Source organism: Sorex araneus, chromosome 4 (genome assembly GCF_027595985.1).
Source record: "Sorex araneus isolate mSorAra2 chromosome 4, mSorAra2.pri, whole genome shotgun sequence".
NCBI lineage: Eukaryota > Metazoa > Chordata > Mammalia > Eulipotyphla > Soricidae > Sorex > Sorex araneus.
In genome coordinates, this window is record NC_073305.1 from 45,639,198 (window position 1) to 45,654,934 (window position 15,737).

Consider the following 15,737-nt stretch of genomic DNA (forward strand, 5'->3'; position numbering starts at 1 on the left):
GATATGCTTGAGACCCCAGATTTGAATTCATACTGTAATTTCCTGTGATTTCTCTAAGCTTTAGTATCCTTTGATAGCATCCTAGTGAAAAAAGAATACAGGCCAGGGATATAAATTAGTGATAGAGTACTTGCTTATATATGACAGACACCCAACATTCTAGTCTCAGGATCAAAAATAAGTAAGAGGCAGGGGCTGGGAGGAGAAGGATATCTATCTCCCTATAGTGTTGTTAGAACATAAATTGTTATTCAATGACAGACTTTATTTTTTGGTTTGGTTTCGGTGCCACACCCAGCAGTGCTCAAGACTTACTCTTGGCTCTGCATTCAGGGATTATTCCTAAGGGGGCGAGGACTCAGTGGACTATACAGGGTACCCCTGATTTCACTGAGTGTATTATCAATTAAGTCTTAAGAAGATTGTCCGAGGGGGCGGAAGATATGATGGTACAGCAAGTAAGGCGCTTGCACTGCACGTGGCTGACCCAGGTCTGACCCCCAGCATCTCATGTCCTCAGAGACCAAGAGGATGTGATCCCTGAAAGCAGAGCCAGAGCCCTGAGAACAATCAGATATGCCCCAAAACAAAAAATCAAAAAGTTTGCCTAAGAATGGACAACAGATCATTAACTGTTACAAACACAAATTTTCCAGGAGAAAAGAAATGTCAAAGAGATATCGGCTCTCTCCACTACTCCAGTAGCAATACTGTTTGAATGTCAAAAACAACCTAAGTATCCACTGATGTATGAATGGATAAAGAAATAGTTATGGAAGATATGTACAACAGAATAGTATTTGATTATAAAAAGAAGGAAACCTGGGGCTGGAGCAATAGCACAGCGGGTGGGGCGTTTGCCTTGCACGTGGCCGACCCGGGTTTGAATCCCAGCATCCCACATGGTCCTCCGAGCACCGCCAGGAGTATTTCCTGAGTGCAGAGCCAGGAATAACCCCTGAGCATCGCCGGGTGTGACCCAAAAAAGAAAAAAAAAAAAAGGAAACCCCACCATTTGCAAAAATATGGATGGATCCTGAAGGCACTACACTAAATGAAATATGTCAGAGAAAAAGACTGTGTGATCTTACTTATATGTGGACTCTCAAATAAAAAGGGGGGAGGTGATGCCAAGGAGATAGCTCAAAGTGCAGAGGGGATATTTTGCATTCGAGTAGCCTCAAGTTTGATCCCAGCACTGGTACCCTGAGAACTGGAGTAGCCAGGAGTAAAATCCAACTTCAAAAAGAGAGAGTGAGATTGGGGCTGGAGTGATAGCACAGCAGGTAGGGTGTTGTTACACGCGGCCGACCCGGGTTTGAATCCCAGCATCCCATATGGTCCCCTGAGCACCGCCAGGGGTGGTTCCTGAGTGCACAGCCAGGAGTAATCCCTGTGCATCTCCAGGTGCGACCCAAAAAGCAAAATAAAAAAAAAAAGAGATAGTGAATGAGAGAGAAAGAGAGACAGAATGAGAATTCACAAAGAGAAAGATCAAATTTGCAGAGCTGGTAGTTAGAGGGAGAAAACTTGAATGAAGATGGTCAAAAGATACAAACTTCCAATTAGTAGATAAATAACAAGGATATAATATACAGCAGGATTATAGTTATAGTTAACCATATGTCTTAGAGTTAACACTGAATGAAAGGTACTAATCACAAATCTGGAGAGCCAGAGAAATAGTACTAAAGTTTAAGCCACATGCTTTGCATATAGTAAGCTGCAATTTGACTGCAGCACCACATGATTCCATGAGAATTGCTGGGTACCGCCCTAATAATCCCAGGCATCCTAAGGCCCAAGTAGAACCACATCCTTGGGTCCTAGCATTCATCTAGGGACCAGCTGGTCAATCACTGGGAGGGAGGACCCCAAGACTTCTGATTATGCCGTACTGTTTGGGAGATTAAAAAAAAAAAACAACTAAATCCTGGACCAGCAAGATATAATTCAAAGAGCTGGAGTGCATGGGAAGGGGGCGTAACCGGCACGCCCTCGGCCCAGATAAATCCGGAGCCGCTGAGCGCGAATCGGACCCTCTCGCCTAAAGACTTTGATTCCAAAGATGCAACACATTCGGGCATCCAGCACAACATCCAATAGCGATGCACTGGGACACCAAACTGGGCTACAACTCTGTGCTGCCGGGGGTGGATTTTTTTTTTTCCTCCCCACCCTGTCTTCCTGCACGGAAAGCGGCGGGCTGGCGGCACCCATGTGGCAGGCGCCATCTTCTGTCCAAACCCACAGGTATTTGGATTTTACTTTGGGGGCTCCCAGGAACTCATGGGAAGGGGGCGTAACCGGCACGCCCTCAGCCCAGATAAATCCGGAGCCGCTGAGCGCGAATCGGACCCTCTCGCCTAAAGACTTTGAATTCAGAGACTTCTTACAGCAATGCACTGGGACTGTGAGCTGGGCTATGTAATTTCTGGCAGAATTTTCCCTGGACTTTATACAGAAATCCAAAACCGCGCGGACGCGGCAGCGTCCGGGCGACTTAACATTTATAATTGTCAGCAATGTGAAACGGTTCCATTTGAACAGGTCTGACTTGGGGGGGAACTCCAAATAATAACAGTAAGTTTTTGTTGAAATATTGAAGGTTTTTAATGTAGCAGCCACCTCTGGACTGTGAACTAAGCAAAAGCCCCACGCTGGCGGACGCGGCGTGGCGTACACCATACTATGAGGTGCAGGAAGGGGGATGAGGGGGAAAAAGGAAAAAAAAAAAAGGGAAAAGGAAAAAGAAAAAAAAAGAGAGAGAGAGAGAGTTATGTCAACTATAGTGAGTTTTGTGTTGAATTATGGAATGTAATCAAGGTAAAGAAAAAATGAAGTGAAATTCATTAGTTATACAGTAGGGGGTAGGGGGTGGGGGCGGGGGGTATACTGGGGTTTCTTGTGGTGGAATATGGGCACTGGTGAAGGGATAGGTGTTTGAATATTGTATAACTGACATATAAACCTGAGAACTTTGTAACTTTCCACATGGTGATTTAATAAAACTTTAAAAAAAAAAATTAAAAAAAAAAAAAAGAGCTGGAGTGCAATGCACATTTTGCATGCAGTAAACTCCTATCTAATCTATCCCAGTAAAACCAGGAACAAGCCTTAGTACTGAACTGGGAGTAGCATTCTAAGCACCAGCAGGTATGGTACCAAAACAAACAAATCCTGAGTCATCGCACAAAAAATTTTTCCCTTTTCCATTTTAGGTATATTTATGAGATAGTGATATTCATGTATTATGAAATACACGTTTGATTCCTCGGCCCTTCTCGGAGAGCCCGGCAAGCTACCGAGAGTATGGAGCCCCCACGGCAGAGCCTGGCAAGCTACCTGTGCGTACTGGATATGCCAAAAACAGTAACAATAAGTCTCTCAATGAGACATTACTGGTGCCCGCTCGAACAAATCGATGAGTAACGGGATAAAATACACGAATATCAATTAACACAATACATAAATATCAATTTCACAATACACAAATATCAATTAACATTAATATTAAATCTTATGTGCTATATGTCAATTTCCTCTAAAACTAGACAGCTAGAGAAAAAGCAGGTAAAGCCTTGCACACAGATGATCGGGATTCAATCCCTGGCACCACATATAATCCCCTGAGCCCACCAGGAGTGATCCCTGAGGGCAGACGCAGGAGTAAGACCTGAGCACTGTCAGATGTGCCCCCTAAACATAAAAACAGGGGCTAGAGCAATAGTACAGCGGGTAGGGCGTTTGCCAGCATCCCATAAAGTCCTCTGAGCACTGCTAGGGGTGATTCCTGTGTGCAGAGCCAGGAGTAACCTCTGTGCATTGCCAGGTGTGACCCAAAAAGCAAACAAACAAACAAAAAAACATAAAAACAAATTAGAAAATAAAGACTACAAATGCACAGAACTAAATTCAGACCAACCTGAACAGAACTGGAGGGTAGAAGGAGCCACTTCCAGTTTAAAAAAACCAAGCTGTTGATTCAAATACGTCAGTATTTAATTTAAAGGAAAATAAACTGGGTTAATTGTTACATCAAACTCAAGGCATCATATATGTAAAGCATGCACATGCTCTACACAGAGCTACAGTTCTTTCTTCTAACCAACAAACGTATTTATTTTTATTTTGGGGACACACTTTGTGGTACTCAGTCAAACTTATTTGACACCAGGATTCAAAAAATTATTCTAGGGGCTGGAGCGATAGTACAGCTGGTAGGGCATTTGCCTTGCACGCGGCTGACCCAGGTTCGATTCCCAGCATCCCATATGGTCCCCCAAGCACTGCCAGGAGTGATTCCTGAGTGCAGAGCCAGGAGTCAGCCCTGAGCATTACCAGGTGTAATCCAAAAAGCCAAAAAAAAAAAAAATTATTCTAGGGGCCAGGGAGTTAGTACAATAAATATGGCACTTAATTTGCAGGCAGCCAATCCAAGTTCAGTTCCCAGAACTTCATATGGTGTCCTGAAACGGACCCGCCCCTCCTCCCCCAACCATGGGAGTTATTTCTGAGTGTGTGGCCAAGAGTAACCATCAAGCATCATTGGTTGTGACACAAGAAAACAAAATAAAGAAATACAATTACAATGTGCTGGGCTAGGAAGATGGCCCATTGGTAAGGATCACATGTTTTATATGCACAACGACTGAATTCAATCCCGAGTGCACATTCTCTCACATTCTCTGTGCAGAATTGAGTGCACATTCTCAAAATCCCCGAGGCATTGAAGGTATGTGATAGCATCCGTGTGTAAATTTGTAAAGTAAGGATTTTAACTGTTTCTTTTCCCTGTTTTAAAAGAGGTTACTAGGGCTGAAAGTTAACTCTCACAGGCTGAGTACAAATTTTTCATGAGAGAGGCCCGGATTCAATCCCCAGTATCACATGGTCTCCCAAGCACAACTGAAAGCAACCCCCAAAGCACAGGGCTGGGAATAACTGCTGAGTATGGTTTTAAACTAAAAACAAAACAACAAGAGGCTATCAAGAATTTTATATTATAATTGGCTTATATTATTTCATGTTCTAAGTATCACCGAGGAGGAAATGCTGAGAATAGAGCACAGTTTATCAGAACAGAATCCAAGTAGGTAAGGAATCAGAGTTCTTGGGATGCAAAGCTACCTGAACTTTTAAAAACAGCAAAACTATAATAATCTTGTTAAGAATTTCATTGTTCAGGGGCTGGAGTGATAGCACAGCGGGTAGGGCGTTTGCCTTGCATACAGCCGACCCGGGTTCGATCCCCAGCATCCCATATGGTCCCCTGAGCACCGCCAGGGGTAATTCCTGAGTGCAGAGCCAGGAGTGACCCCTGTGCATTGCTGGGTGTGACCCAAAAAGCAAAAAAAAAAAAAAAAAAAGAATTTCACTGTTCAAATAAAGCTCTTCAGAAATACAAATAGACATAAATGGAAGTAAAGTCAGGAGGAACAGGAGGACATCGGGTACGGTGCTTGACTTACACGTGGCTGACCCAGGTTGGATCCCCAGTACCCCATATGGTCCCCTAAGCACTGCCAGAATAATTCCTGAGTGCAGAGCCAGAAGTCCCTGAGCATCATCAAGTGTGCCTCTTCATCCCCCTAAAAAACTCAGGAAAGAGATTTAAATATGGATAAAAGACTAGACATACAGGCTAGAGTGATAGTACAGCAGGTAGGGCACCTGCCTTGCTGGATGCCTGGCACACCATATGGTCCCACAAGCCCTGTCAGGAGTGACCCCTTAGGCAAAGAATCAGGAGTTAAGCACTGAGCACTGTCAGTTATGGCCCGAAACAAAAACAAGCAGAAACAAAGAGAAAGGCTCAACACAAAGGACCAATGAAGAAATGGCACCAAATCTGGTCAGGATCCTAATCAATCTGCAAAGCACCAATGAGAGAAAAGCTGATTTTAATCCTGATTTTGACTGTAAATCCATGCTTGCAGAATTGAGTGCCGCACCTCACCAGCCAGAAACCAGAATCACTTTCCTAGCCTCTCCTACAGCTGGAGCACAGGCACGTGACCAGACTTCTCAAATTAGACACACTGCATGAAATCTGGACTCGGAAGGAAACAACACAGGAAGCAGGAACTACAATCTCCATTTTCTGGTCAGAGTAGAGGAATCTGGCAAAAATAAAGCAAAAATTAGAATGTCTACGTCATGGTATAGCAAAAGGGATCTGTCAAATCAGGGTCTGACATTGTGAACTGAGTCCTGTTTCTGCTGTGCAGCCTCAAAGAACCATTCTCTGGTCTTCCCATAAATTCTTTGAGCCAGTAAGAACTAACTTTTAGTGAATTCTTCTTCTGAATAACCTAGGGAGAGGAAAGGGAATACAGATAATTTTTATAACTAAATGCCAAAATGGATACAAAACAAAGTACACTAAGTTGCAAACTTGTATACACAGGGAGAGGAGGATGTTCATAGACAGGTGACAAGAGATCTAAACAGAATCTAAAACCATATACATCTGTATGTCTACATATAACTTGAAAGTGAAAAAAATGGCAGAAAAGCAGGGGAATGTCGGTCATCAGCAGAGGATCTACTTGCTTGTGTGAGGCTCGGGGTTCAATCCCCAGAACAACTACAAAAACAGAGAAGGTTAAGAATGGCAAAATTTCAACTCAGTGGTAATACATTTTAATGCAAGTTTGTCAGCATACTTTGCAAATATTTGTAATTCAACTGCAGCCTGATATAAGACTAGCACTAATGAGAAGAACACTAACAGCAATTTTGGTTTATTTTTTGCAGGTTTAACATGTCAGGCAGTGTTCTTATTTGGACTTGGCATTTTATGTAATACTCAAAGTAGCTACAATGTAAATATTTTTATTTCTAAAATACAGACAAGAAAAGAGTAAGTCATCTCTCTAAAATTATATATCAAGGGCCTGAAGCAATAATAAAGTGAGTAGGGTGCTCGCCTTGCTCATGGCTGACCCAGGTTTGATTCCCAGCATACCATATGGTTCTCCACATACCACCAGGAGTAATTTCTGAGTGCAGAGTCAGGAGTAACCCAAGGCATGGCCCTGCCAACAACAACAAACAAGAACAACAAAAGATCTATCTAGGGGTCAGACAGAGAATAGGAGGTTAAGGTACCTTCCTTGTATGTAGATAACCAAGGTTTGATCCCCAAACCCACTTTATGTCCAACTGGCAGGATTCCTGAACATAGAACCAGGAGTAAGACCAGAGCACTGCTGGATATGGCTCCCAACTCAACCCTATCCCCCACCCAACAAAAAAGGTTTTTTAGTTAAAGATGACATATCTAAAGTGCCTGGAATACAATGTGCTCATGATTGTCAAAAGGCAAATTTTGACTTTGATTACTTCCTTCTTCAATCTCAAAAATTCTACACTGTGGTGACGGATTAGAAATAACAGGGCCAAAAAGATATTACAGTGAGTAGGGTGCTTAACTGGCATGTAGTCAACCCAGGACTGGTTCCTGGCACCCCATATGGTATTCCAAGCCCACCATGAATAATCCCTGAGTCCAGAACCAGGAGTAAACCCTGAGTTCCCATGGGTGTGGCACAAAAACAAAATATACAGAACAAAGAAACCATCCCAACATGGAGGGAATGTGAAATAGCAAAAGGAAGAGGGACAAGATGGGATTACAAGGATAAAAAGCTCTTTAAACCACTGACAAACCTTGAGATCTTCACCTCTCACAACAAAAGCGGCATTTAAGTGCCCTTACCCATTAGCACATCTCACTTAGTGGGGCCAGACAGTTCCTGCCCTATCAAATGACAGAAAATAAACCAGCAGTTCTATTTTCTTTATTTTTTGTGGGGGGTGTTTTCTGAACCAAATCCAGCAATGCTAGGGTTAACTCCCGTCTCTCCACGCCGGAATTATTCCTGGCAGTACTTAGGGGACCACATGGGATGGCAGTGATCAAACCCATGTCTGTCACATGCAAGGAAAGGGTCCTACCTGCTGTACTATAGTCTAGCCCCTAAACCAACAACTCTATGGGTGTTAAGTGAAACCCAAATTCTAGGAGTCACAGAAGACAGTACTATCTATAGAATACACACTTATTCCAAATGCTTCAGTAAGTTCCCAACTAGAGAAGGGCTCTTGAAAGAAACCCCTCTCACAGCTCACATAAACCTGACAGCAACTATAATCTTAGGCCTTTCCTACTATTATACATATTGTCAAAGTTTTCCTGGAAACTACTGTAGCAAATTACTAAACCCTAGGATGAAGAGTGAGAACACCCATTTATAGCCAGACAACCCTGGAACTTTAATTGCTGTCTGAAGTGGAGGCAGTCTTCAGTTTGTGAGATCTAACACTATAAGTTAATAGGACTGAATAATTAAACAGCCAGGTGGTTCTGGAGAAATTTTCTGGTATAGGAGAAACACCCCTTCCCTCCCATTTGGTTTCCAGAAGTTTGGGTGGTAGTGGTTGAAAGTAAAGATAATTATATTTAGACAATTCCTCTTGTTTATTTGGGGGAGGGGCACACCCAAAGAAGAGCAGAATTCCTGGCTCTGTGCTCAGGAGTGACCCCTGTTGGTGCTAGAGGGATGGGACCATGTACAAGCGATGGGGACGGAACAGGGATCAGCAGAAAGTCAGGCTAGCACTATTCCTGTACTATCTCTCCAGCCCAAGCCAGCTACTCTTCTCATTAATGTAAGACATATACCTTTGTCTCTTTTCAATTCACTAAAACTTAATTCAATTATCAGGGAAACTCAACAATCTATGTGGTACTTCTAGGCTGAATAAATGAGGAAATCATAAAGGCAGAGCAAACATTCGTGAATGGTAAGTTTGCTTTAAAAAAACAAAAAGGCGGGGCTGGAGCGATAGCACAGTGGGTAGGGCATTTGCCTTGCATGCAGCCGACCCGGGTTTGAATCCCAGCATCCCATATGGTCCCCTGAGCACCGCCAGGAGTAATTCCTGAGTGTAGAACCAGGAGTAACCCCTGTGCATCGCCGGGTGTGACCCAAAAAGCAAAAAAAAAAACAACCAAAAAGGCAATCTAGGGAACATCCTTAGTACCTAAAGTAGCAAACCGGTTTTGAAATTTCAAATACTAATACAAGCATATATATATATATATTTTTTGTTTTTTGGGTCACACCCTGTGATGCTCAGGGGTCACTCCTGACTCTGCACTTTTGCACTCAGGAATTACCCCTGGCCGTGCTCAGGGGACATATGGGATACTGGGAATCGAACCCAGGCGGCCGCGTGCAAGGCAAATGCCCTACCCGCTGTGCTATCACTACAGCCTCGCATAATTTTTTTTTTTTTTGCTATCGATAAGGTCTGTAGGGACACAATAGTATGAGGCAAAGACCACATTTTGGTTTTTGGTGCTGCAATCAAACCCAAAGCCTCACACATGCAAAAGCAAACACTCAGTCACTAAGCAAACAACCCATGAACTGAGGCAAGAAGTTTCTGTCTCTGTGTGTGTTTGGGTCACACTGAGCAGTGCTCAGGACTTCCTCCTGATTTCTGGTGTCATCCATTTTCTCCCTCGCCCTTACTTTTTGGGGTCACATCTGATGATGCTCAGGGGTTACTCCTGGCTCTACACTCAGGAATTATTCCTGGTGGTGCTCAAGGACCATAAGGGATGCCGGGACCATAAAGAATGGGTCAGTTGCGTGCAAGGTAAATGTGCTACCTGTTGTGCTATTGCTCCAGTCCCTTATCCATTTTCCCAGAGCACTCTGCAATTTCCCCATTTTTCAAATGATCTGGCTGAGGACTAACTAGTATTGAGCAATACTACAATTAGGATGAGAGCACCAAACCTAAGATGTGCAATCTACAGCAAGAACCACAACTGAAGTGTGCAACCCCTGGCTAACAGGTGTGTAAATATACAGGAAAATGTGTGCAATTCCCAACTATAGCAACAAAAAGGGAAGAACTGAGGGTGGAGAGTGGGGGAAATTCAAGCTCTCCATTAACACTAAATTCCCAGACCAATCACTGTCTTAGAGTTTTACTATTCAAGGAGCACTACATTATACATATATTAAAACCATCAATTCTGAGTGAAGAGAAAGTACGGCGAGAAAGGTATTTGCCTTGCACATGGCTGACCCAGGATCAATCCCCAGCACTACCCCTGAACACAAATAAGAGTGATCCCTGAGCAGTCAGATGTTGCCCCAAAATAAAATAAAATGGAAAAACTCATCAATACTAAATGGATAGTGACTTTCAACAATCTGTAAATATTCTAACTCTGTCAATATTCATAGATTTTTCTCAGTCTTCTCATCCTCTCTCACTCTATCTCGCTTTTTGTTTGGTTTTTGGACCACACCTGAAAGTGCTCAGACTATTGCTGGCTCTATGCTCTAGAGTGATGCCTGCTGGTGTTACAGGGAGCATATGCACTGCTGCAAAAAGAACAGGGTTGACCCAAAATAGGCAAGTGCCTTACCCCCTACATTATGTCTCTAGTAGTTCAGGTTCTAGTGTACAGCTTTGATGTACAGTTACGATACTTCATCACCATCATTCTTTAGTTATACAAAACCCTACAATTACAGTCTTTATTTGCTATTTCTCTTGCTATGTTACTTATTTCCAATATTCAATAAATAAAGGAGCAGGGGCTGGAGCGATAGTACAGTGGGTAGGGTGTTTGTCTTGCATGCGGCTGACCTGTGTTCGATTCCCAGCATCTCATACAGTCCCCCAAGCACCGCCAGAAGTAATTCCTGAGTGCATGAGCCAGGAGTAACCCCTGTGTAGGACCAAATGTACTTAAACATTTGACAAGTATAGCTAAATTCACTACTAAGAAAGTTACATTTGAAGCTGGAAAGGTGAGTAGGACAGCAGGCAGGACATCTGCCTTGCCTGAGTTCACCCAGGCTCAACCCCTTGCATCCCATAGTCCCCTGAGCACTGCCAGGAGTAATTCCTGAGTGCAGAGCCAGGCGTAACCCCCGAAGCATCGCTGGATTGACCCAAAAAGAAAAAAAAAAGAAAAGAAACAAGAAAGAAATATCCCCAATTTCCCAATGATCAAAGCCCTAAGGGCTAATCAAATCATTAAATAAGCTGTACCTCAATGTTTCCCTTTTACCTGAACCTGCTGTGGCTGTTGAACCTGGATCTGCTGTTCTTGTGGGGTTTGCTGCTGAACACTGGTGGTTACTGGACAGGCAAGTTCAAGCAAGGATCCAGCCACTTCAGTGCTGTCTGTGTAAATGCAATTTCCACCCTGTTGGTACACCATAGTAGTAGTTGCCGTCTGCTGGAACTCCTGAAGAGCTTCTGGCCCTTTAGAGGCTAATGAGTCCAGAAATTCCTTCATCCTGTGTTGTGGGACAGAACGTGCCTTTACTCGAATGTACTCTTCAAAGGAGATGGTGTTCTCCAAAGAATTATTCATATTGCAGAGTCCTCAGGGTTTCTAGAAATAAAATAAAATGACAATAATCACAACCACACTATTTTTAATATTATTTGCAAAGAATAATAACTCTTGCATTAGAGTGGAATATTCAGGGTTGTAGTATACATCTGGAATTCAAGTTATGTTTTATTATATCCTCATTTTCTCAGTTAATAGCATTTAAAAATTGTTTCCATAGACATTTCTCAAAATATCACACACACAGAAAGACAAAAACCAAAAGCATGCATCACAGAACTGGATGAAAAAGGCTAAAAGCACACTCTCTAACCAGCACTAGGCCAATCTCATTTCTGCAGAATCAAGCACTGGAGTTATAATCACATGCAAATCTGCTCTGTGACAATCAAAGAAGCAGGTGGGGGGGAGGGGGCGAGGAAGTGGGGGGACTGGACACCACAACGACTACCAAGCATGTTCTATTTCCACAGTCAACTATGTCCTAATGTAAGATACAAGTTTGCCACCCATGTGAAGACACAAGACACAGGGACTATATTCTTTACCAGAAACACCCAAAATCTCCTTTTGTTCTACAGAGCTTACAGGCTCCTAGGTCGTCTCGGACTGAATTGCTAAACAGCTTACTGATAAAGAATAGATTTTGAGGACTGGAGAGACTGTACAGCAAGAAGGGTGTTTGCCTTGCACACAGTCAATCAGGTTTGATCCCCTGCACCCTATATGGCTCCCCAGACCCAACAGGAATGATCCCTAAACGCAGAGACTGGTATAAGCTCTAAGCACAGCTACACGTAGACTAAATACAAAAACAAATAGAAAAAAAAAAGAAATAGAGAAAAAGAGAACAAGAAAAAAATGCACCTTAGATTTGGTGCTTGCCTTGCATGCAGTTGGCCTGGGTTCAATTCCTGCTAGGAGTGATCCCTAAGTACAGAACTGGAGTAAGCCCTGAGCACAACTATGTATGTGTTTGTGTATAATAAATAGAGAGATATAGATATATGGATTTTAAAGGCTCAGCAGGTTGCATGTGGGAGGCCAGAATTCAATTCGCAGTACCTCACAGTCCACGAGCACCACTGGTAGTGGTGCCAAACCAAAACAGAAAAACAGATTTTGGAAATACAATGTCAGTGTCCAGATCCCAGCTCAATCTTTCCTTGACTGTGCAATCCTGAACATCAATTAACCTTAGTTTTCTTATCTGTAAAAAATGCACACAAAATAGTTCTTATCTCAAAGTTGATAAATTATCAAAGCACTTCAAAAAATACCCAACACACTAGGAAGTACTACATTGTTACTCAATATTATTTAAATAATTGGAGAAAAGAGGTTGAATAGTGCTTAACTAGAATTCAGAATCCAATTTCGTCAATTTTTCATCAGGATATTTACCTTAAAAAATGATGAGCCAGGGGGCCAGAGCGATAGCACAGCGGGTAGGGTGTTTGCCTTGCACGCGGCCGACCCGGGTTCGATCCCCGGCATCCCATATGGTCCCCCAAGCACCGCCAGGAGTAATTCCTGAGTGCAAAGCCAGGAGTAACCCCTGAGCATCGCTGGGTGTGACCCCCCCCCAAAAAAAAGATGAGCCAGCCAACGGGAGATAGTACAGCGATTAGGGGGCAAGCTTAACACATGCCCAACCAGGGTTCAATTCCTGGCACCATATGGCCCAAGTATCACCAGGTGTGGCCCAGAAATGCCCAGCACTGTCACTTTGACTGGTTATCCCCAGCACTGCAGAACACAAGAAACATCACAATCTCGGGCCTAAAACTACAGATGTTTAGCTTAGAATCAGTAGTGAAGCCCCCAGATCTCGAGAATTGCTCAGGAGGATTCTTATACACACACCAAAAATTATGAACTAGATAAAGCTCAATGGGTTGAGTTCATGCTTTGCATGCTGAACACCTGGTTCAATCCCTGACAGTAGCCAAGCAGCAGCAAGAACAAATCAGAGTCCAGAGTATATCCTAAGGACTGCTTAGGTGTGGCCCAAACACAAAAGAGATGATGCAGGAGTTAAGGCACATACCTTGTATTAGTCCAAATCTAGTTCAATTTCAGTTACCACTTGGCCCGATGCATTGCTGGGTACAGTTCTGGAGGCCCTGAAGCACCACCAGGGTGGCCTGAGTAATACCTGGCAGCAGAAGGCCTTGCAGGAAGGCACACTATATCCTTCGGGGCTCACAAAGAATCACAGGCAAAAACACTGAAAGAGGTACTTTGCCTACTGGGCACCTCTTAGGATGAACCCTCCCCCAACTCAAATAATCTATAGGTCTACAGAGAGACTCAACAGGGGCTGAAACACATGCAGGAGTTAAGGGTTCAATTTCTGGCACCACATGGTTCACCCAGCACTGTCAAAAGTGACCTCCAAGCAGCAAGCTAAAAATAGCCCCTGAGCACTACCATGTATGGCCCCTCTGCCCCCAGGAAAAAAAAAAAACACACTGGAAGAAAAATGAAATTTACAGGGTTGGATAGTAACTCTAAATTACTTGGGGGACAACCATGCAATCTATCTATAGACTGCTGAATGTACTATTCATGATTTTTTACTTCTCTCTTGACAGATACCACCTCCAGAATAAAAGCAGCACGAGGGCAAAACGGTTAAGGCAAATCAAATGTAACTTTTGGTCAAAAAGGGCTCTGAGTTGATCTGGAATGTCTAGGAAAGAGATATTTGCTTTAGCCTTCAGGCCAGAAATATTTTTTTATCACTACTCAGATGTTCTTATTGTTACAGAGAAAAAAGTACAGTGGGTAGGGCACTTGCCTTGCACACCACTGACCCAGGTTCGATTCCTAGCATCCCACATGGCCCCCTAAGCACTGCTAGGAGTGATCCCTGACAACAGAGCCAGGTGAAAGCCCTGAGCATTGATGGGTATGGCCCCACAACAAAAAGATATGTGGGTAACATCTCTTCCATCTGGCTTTGTAATTTTAGCAAACAAGACTGTGTATATCCTGAACCTCTCTGAATATCTGACACATGGTAGATGTTTCACACATAGATACATATAGATTTGTCATAGAATTTCACATCGAACAAAAATGATTCTTTGGGGCCAGAGCGACAGCACAGTGGGCAGGGCATTTGCCTTGTACACGGCCAATCCGGGTTCGATCCCCAGCATCCTATATGGTCCCCCAAGCACCGCCAGGAGTAATTCCTGAGTGCAGAGCCAGAAGCAACCCCTGAGCATCACTAGGTGTGACCCAAAAAGCAAATATATATATATATATATATATATATATATATGATTCTTTGTTTCTGTTAACATCTGTAACTAATGACAATAATTGACTTTCTGCTTTTCCCTAGTAAACAGTTACCATAAACATTTAGGGGAATCATATAGATACAGAGCTAGAGGAAAATCAAATTAAAATATTGTTGCTGTTTTAATTCAGACACATGAATATTTCTGTGCTAAATATAGTATATAAACTTAGGGACTAGAGAGATAGTACAGTAGGTAGGGTGCTTGCCTTTCACACAACTCACCCAGGTTCAATCCCCAGCATCCCATATGATCTCTTACACACAGCCTGGTCTCAAAACCCCAACACCCCCTCCAAAAAAAAGGAAAAATAAAGAAAGAAAAGCCCTGGGCATTGCTGAAAGTGTCCTCCTCCCCAAAATAAAAGATTAAGGTTTCATTGATGTCTATAGCGTAAGAAGAGCATCCAAGTCAAGTAACCCCATTCTTGTGTAACACTCAGAGGTTCACTCAAGTACAGATCATCCACACTCATTCACTCCCATTGGCACAGAACATGTCAAAGCTTTTCTTTCATAAGAACTTCACAACAGGAATTTCCTCAAGAAACAGACCGAACAACATTACAAAGTTAAAAACATGTGACTCTAATACAGAATTACATATACTCTTCCACTCAAAAGGGGACAAAGGAGAGATTATATGAACAGCCATTAACCAATTCTCAACCATAACGGCATATATTTCGTTTCAGTTTACCCACTGTAAAGAAACAGCAGAGGCCAGCTAAAATTTCTATTCCCAGGGCCAAAGAGACAGTACAGAAGACTCTGCTCTCCATGCAGCTAATGCAGTCAATATTTGGCCTGGTGGTGCACGACTGATAGTTGTGTGTTCCGGTACAGAAGTAATGGGAGCCACCATGGCTACACCCTGCTGTGGAGGGACTGGGGACAGGACAGGATGGGACACAGACAGGAGAGGAGGGGAAAGAATCATGAGTTCCTGTGTTTCCCCTCGAGCTATTTCCCAGTTCCCTCTCTCTCTCTCTTTTTTTTTTTTTGAAAAGTACTGCAATGAATATA

At 43.1% G+C, this 15,737-nt stretch overlaps 1 protein-coding gene across 5 annotated transcripts in view; it reads right to left on the minus strand.

Moving 5' to 3' along the window:
- QRICH1 (glutamine rich 1) overlaps positions 1 to 15,737 on the minus strand; it is a 52,600-nt gene that overhangs the window by 28,899 nt on the left and 7,964 nt on the right. For 3 of the 5 annotated variants that reach the window (XM_055134663.1, XM_055134664.1, XM_055134665.1), the window contains one exon: positions 11,108 to 11,437. In XM_055134663.1, coding sequence (XP_054990638.1) covers positions 11,108 to 11,416 — 309 coding nt within the window. In that variant the 5' untranslated portion in view covers positions 11,417 to 11,437. The remainder of the gene's footprint in view (positions 1 to 11,107; positions 11,438 to 15,737) is intronic. The other 2 variants (XM_055134666.1, XM_055134667.1) reach the window with 1 other exon arrangement.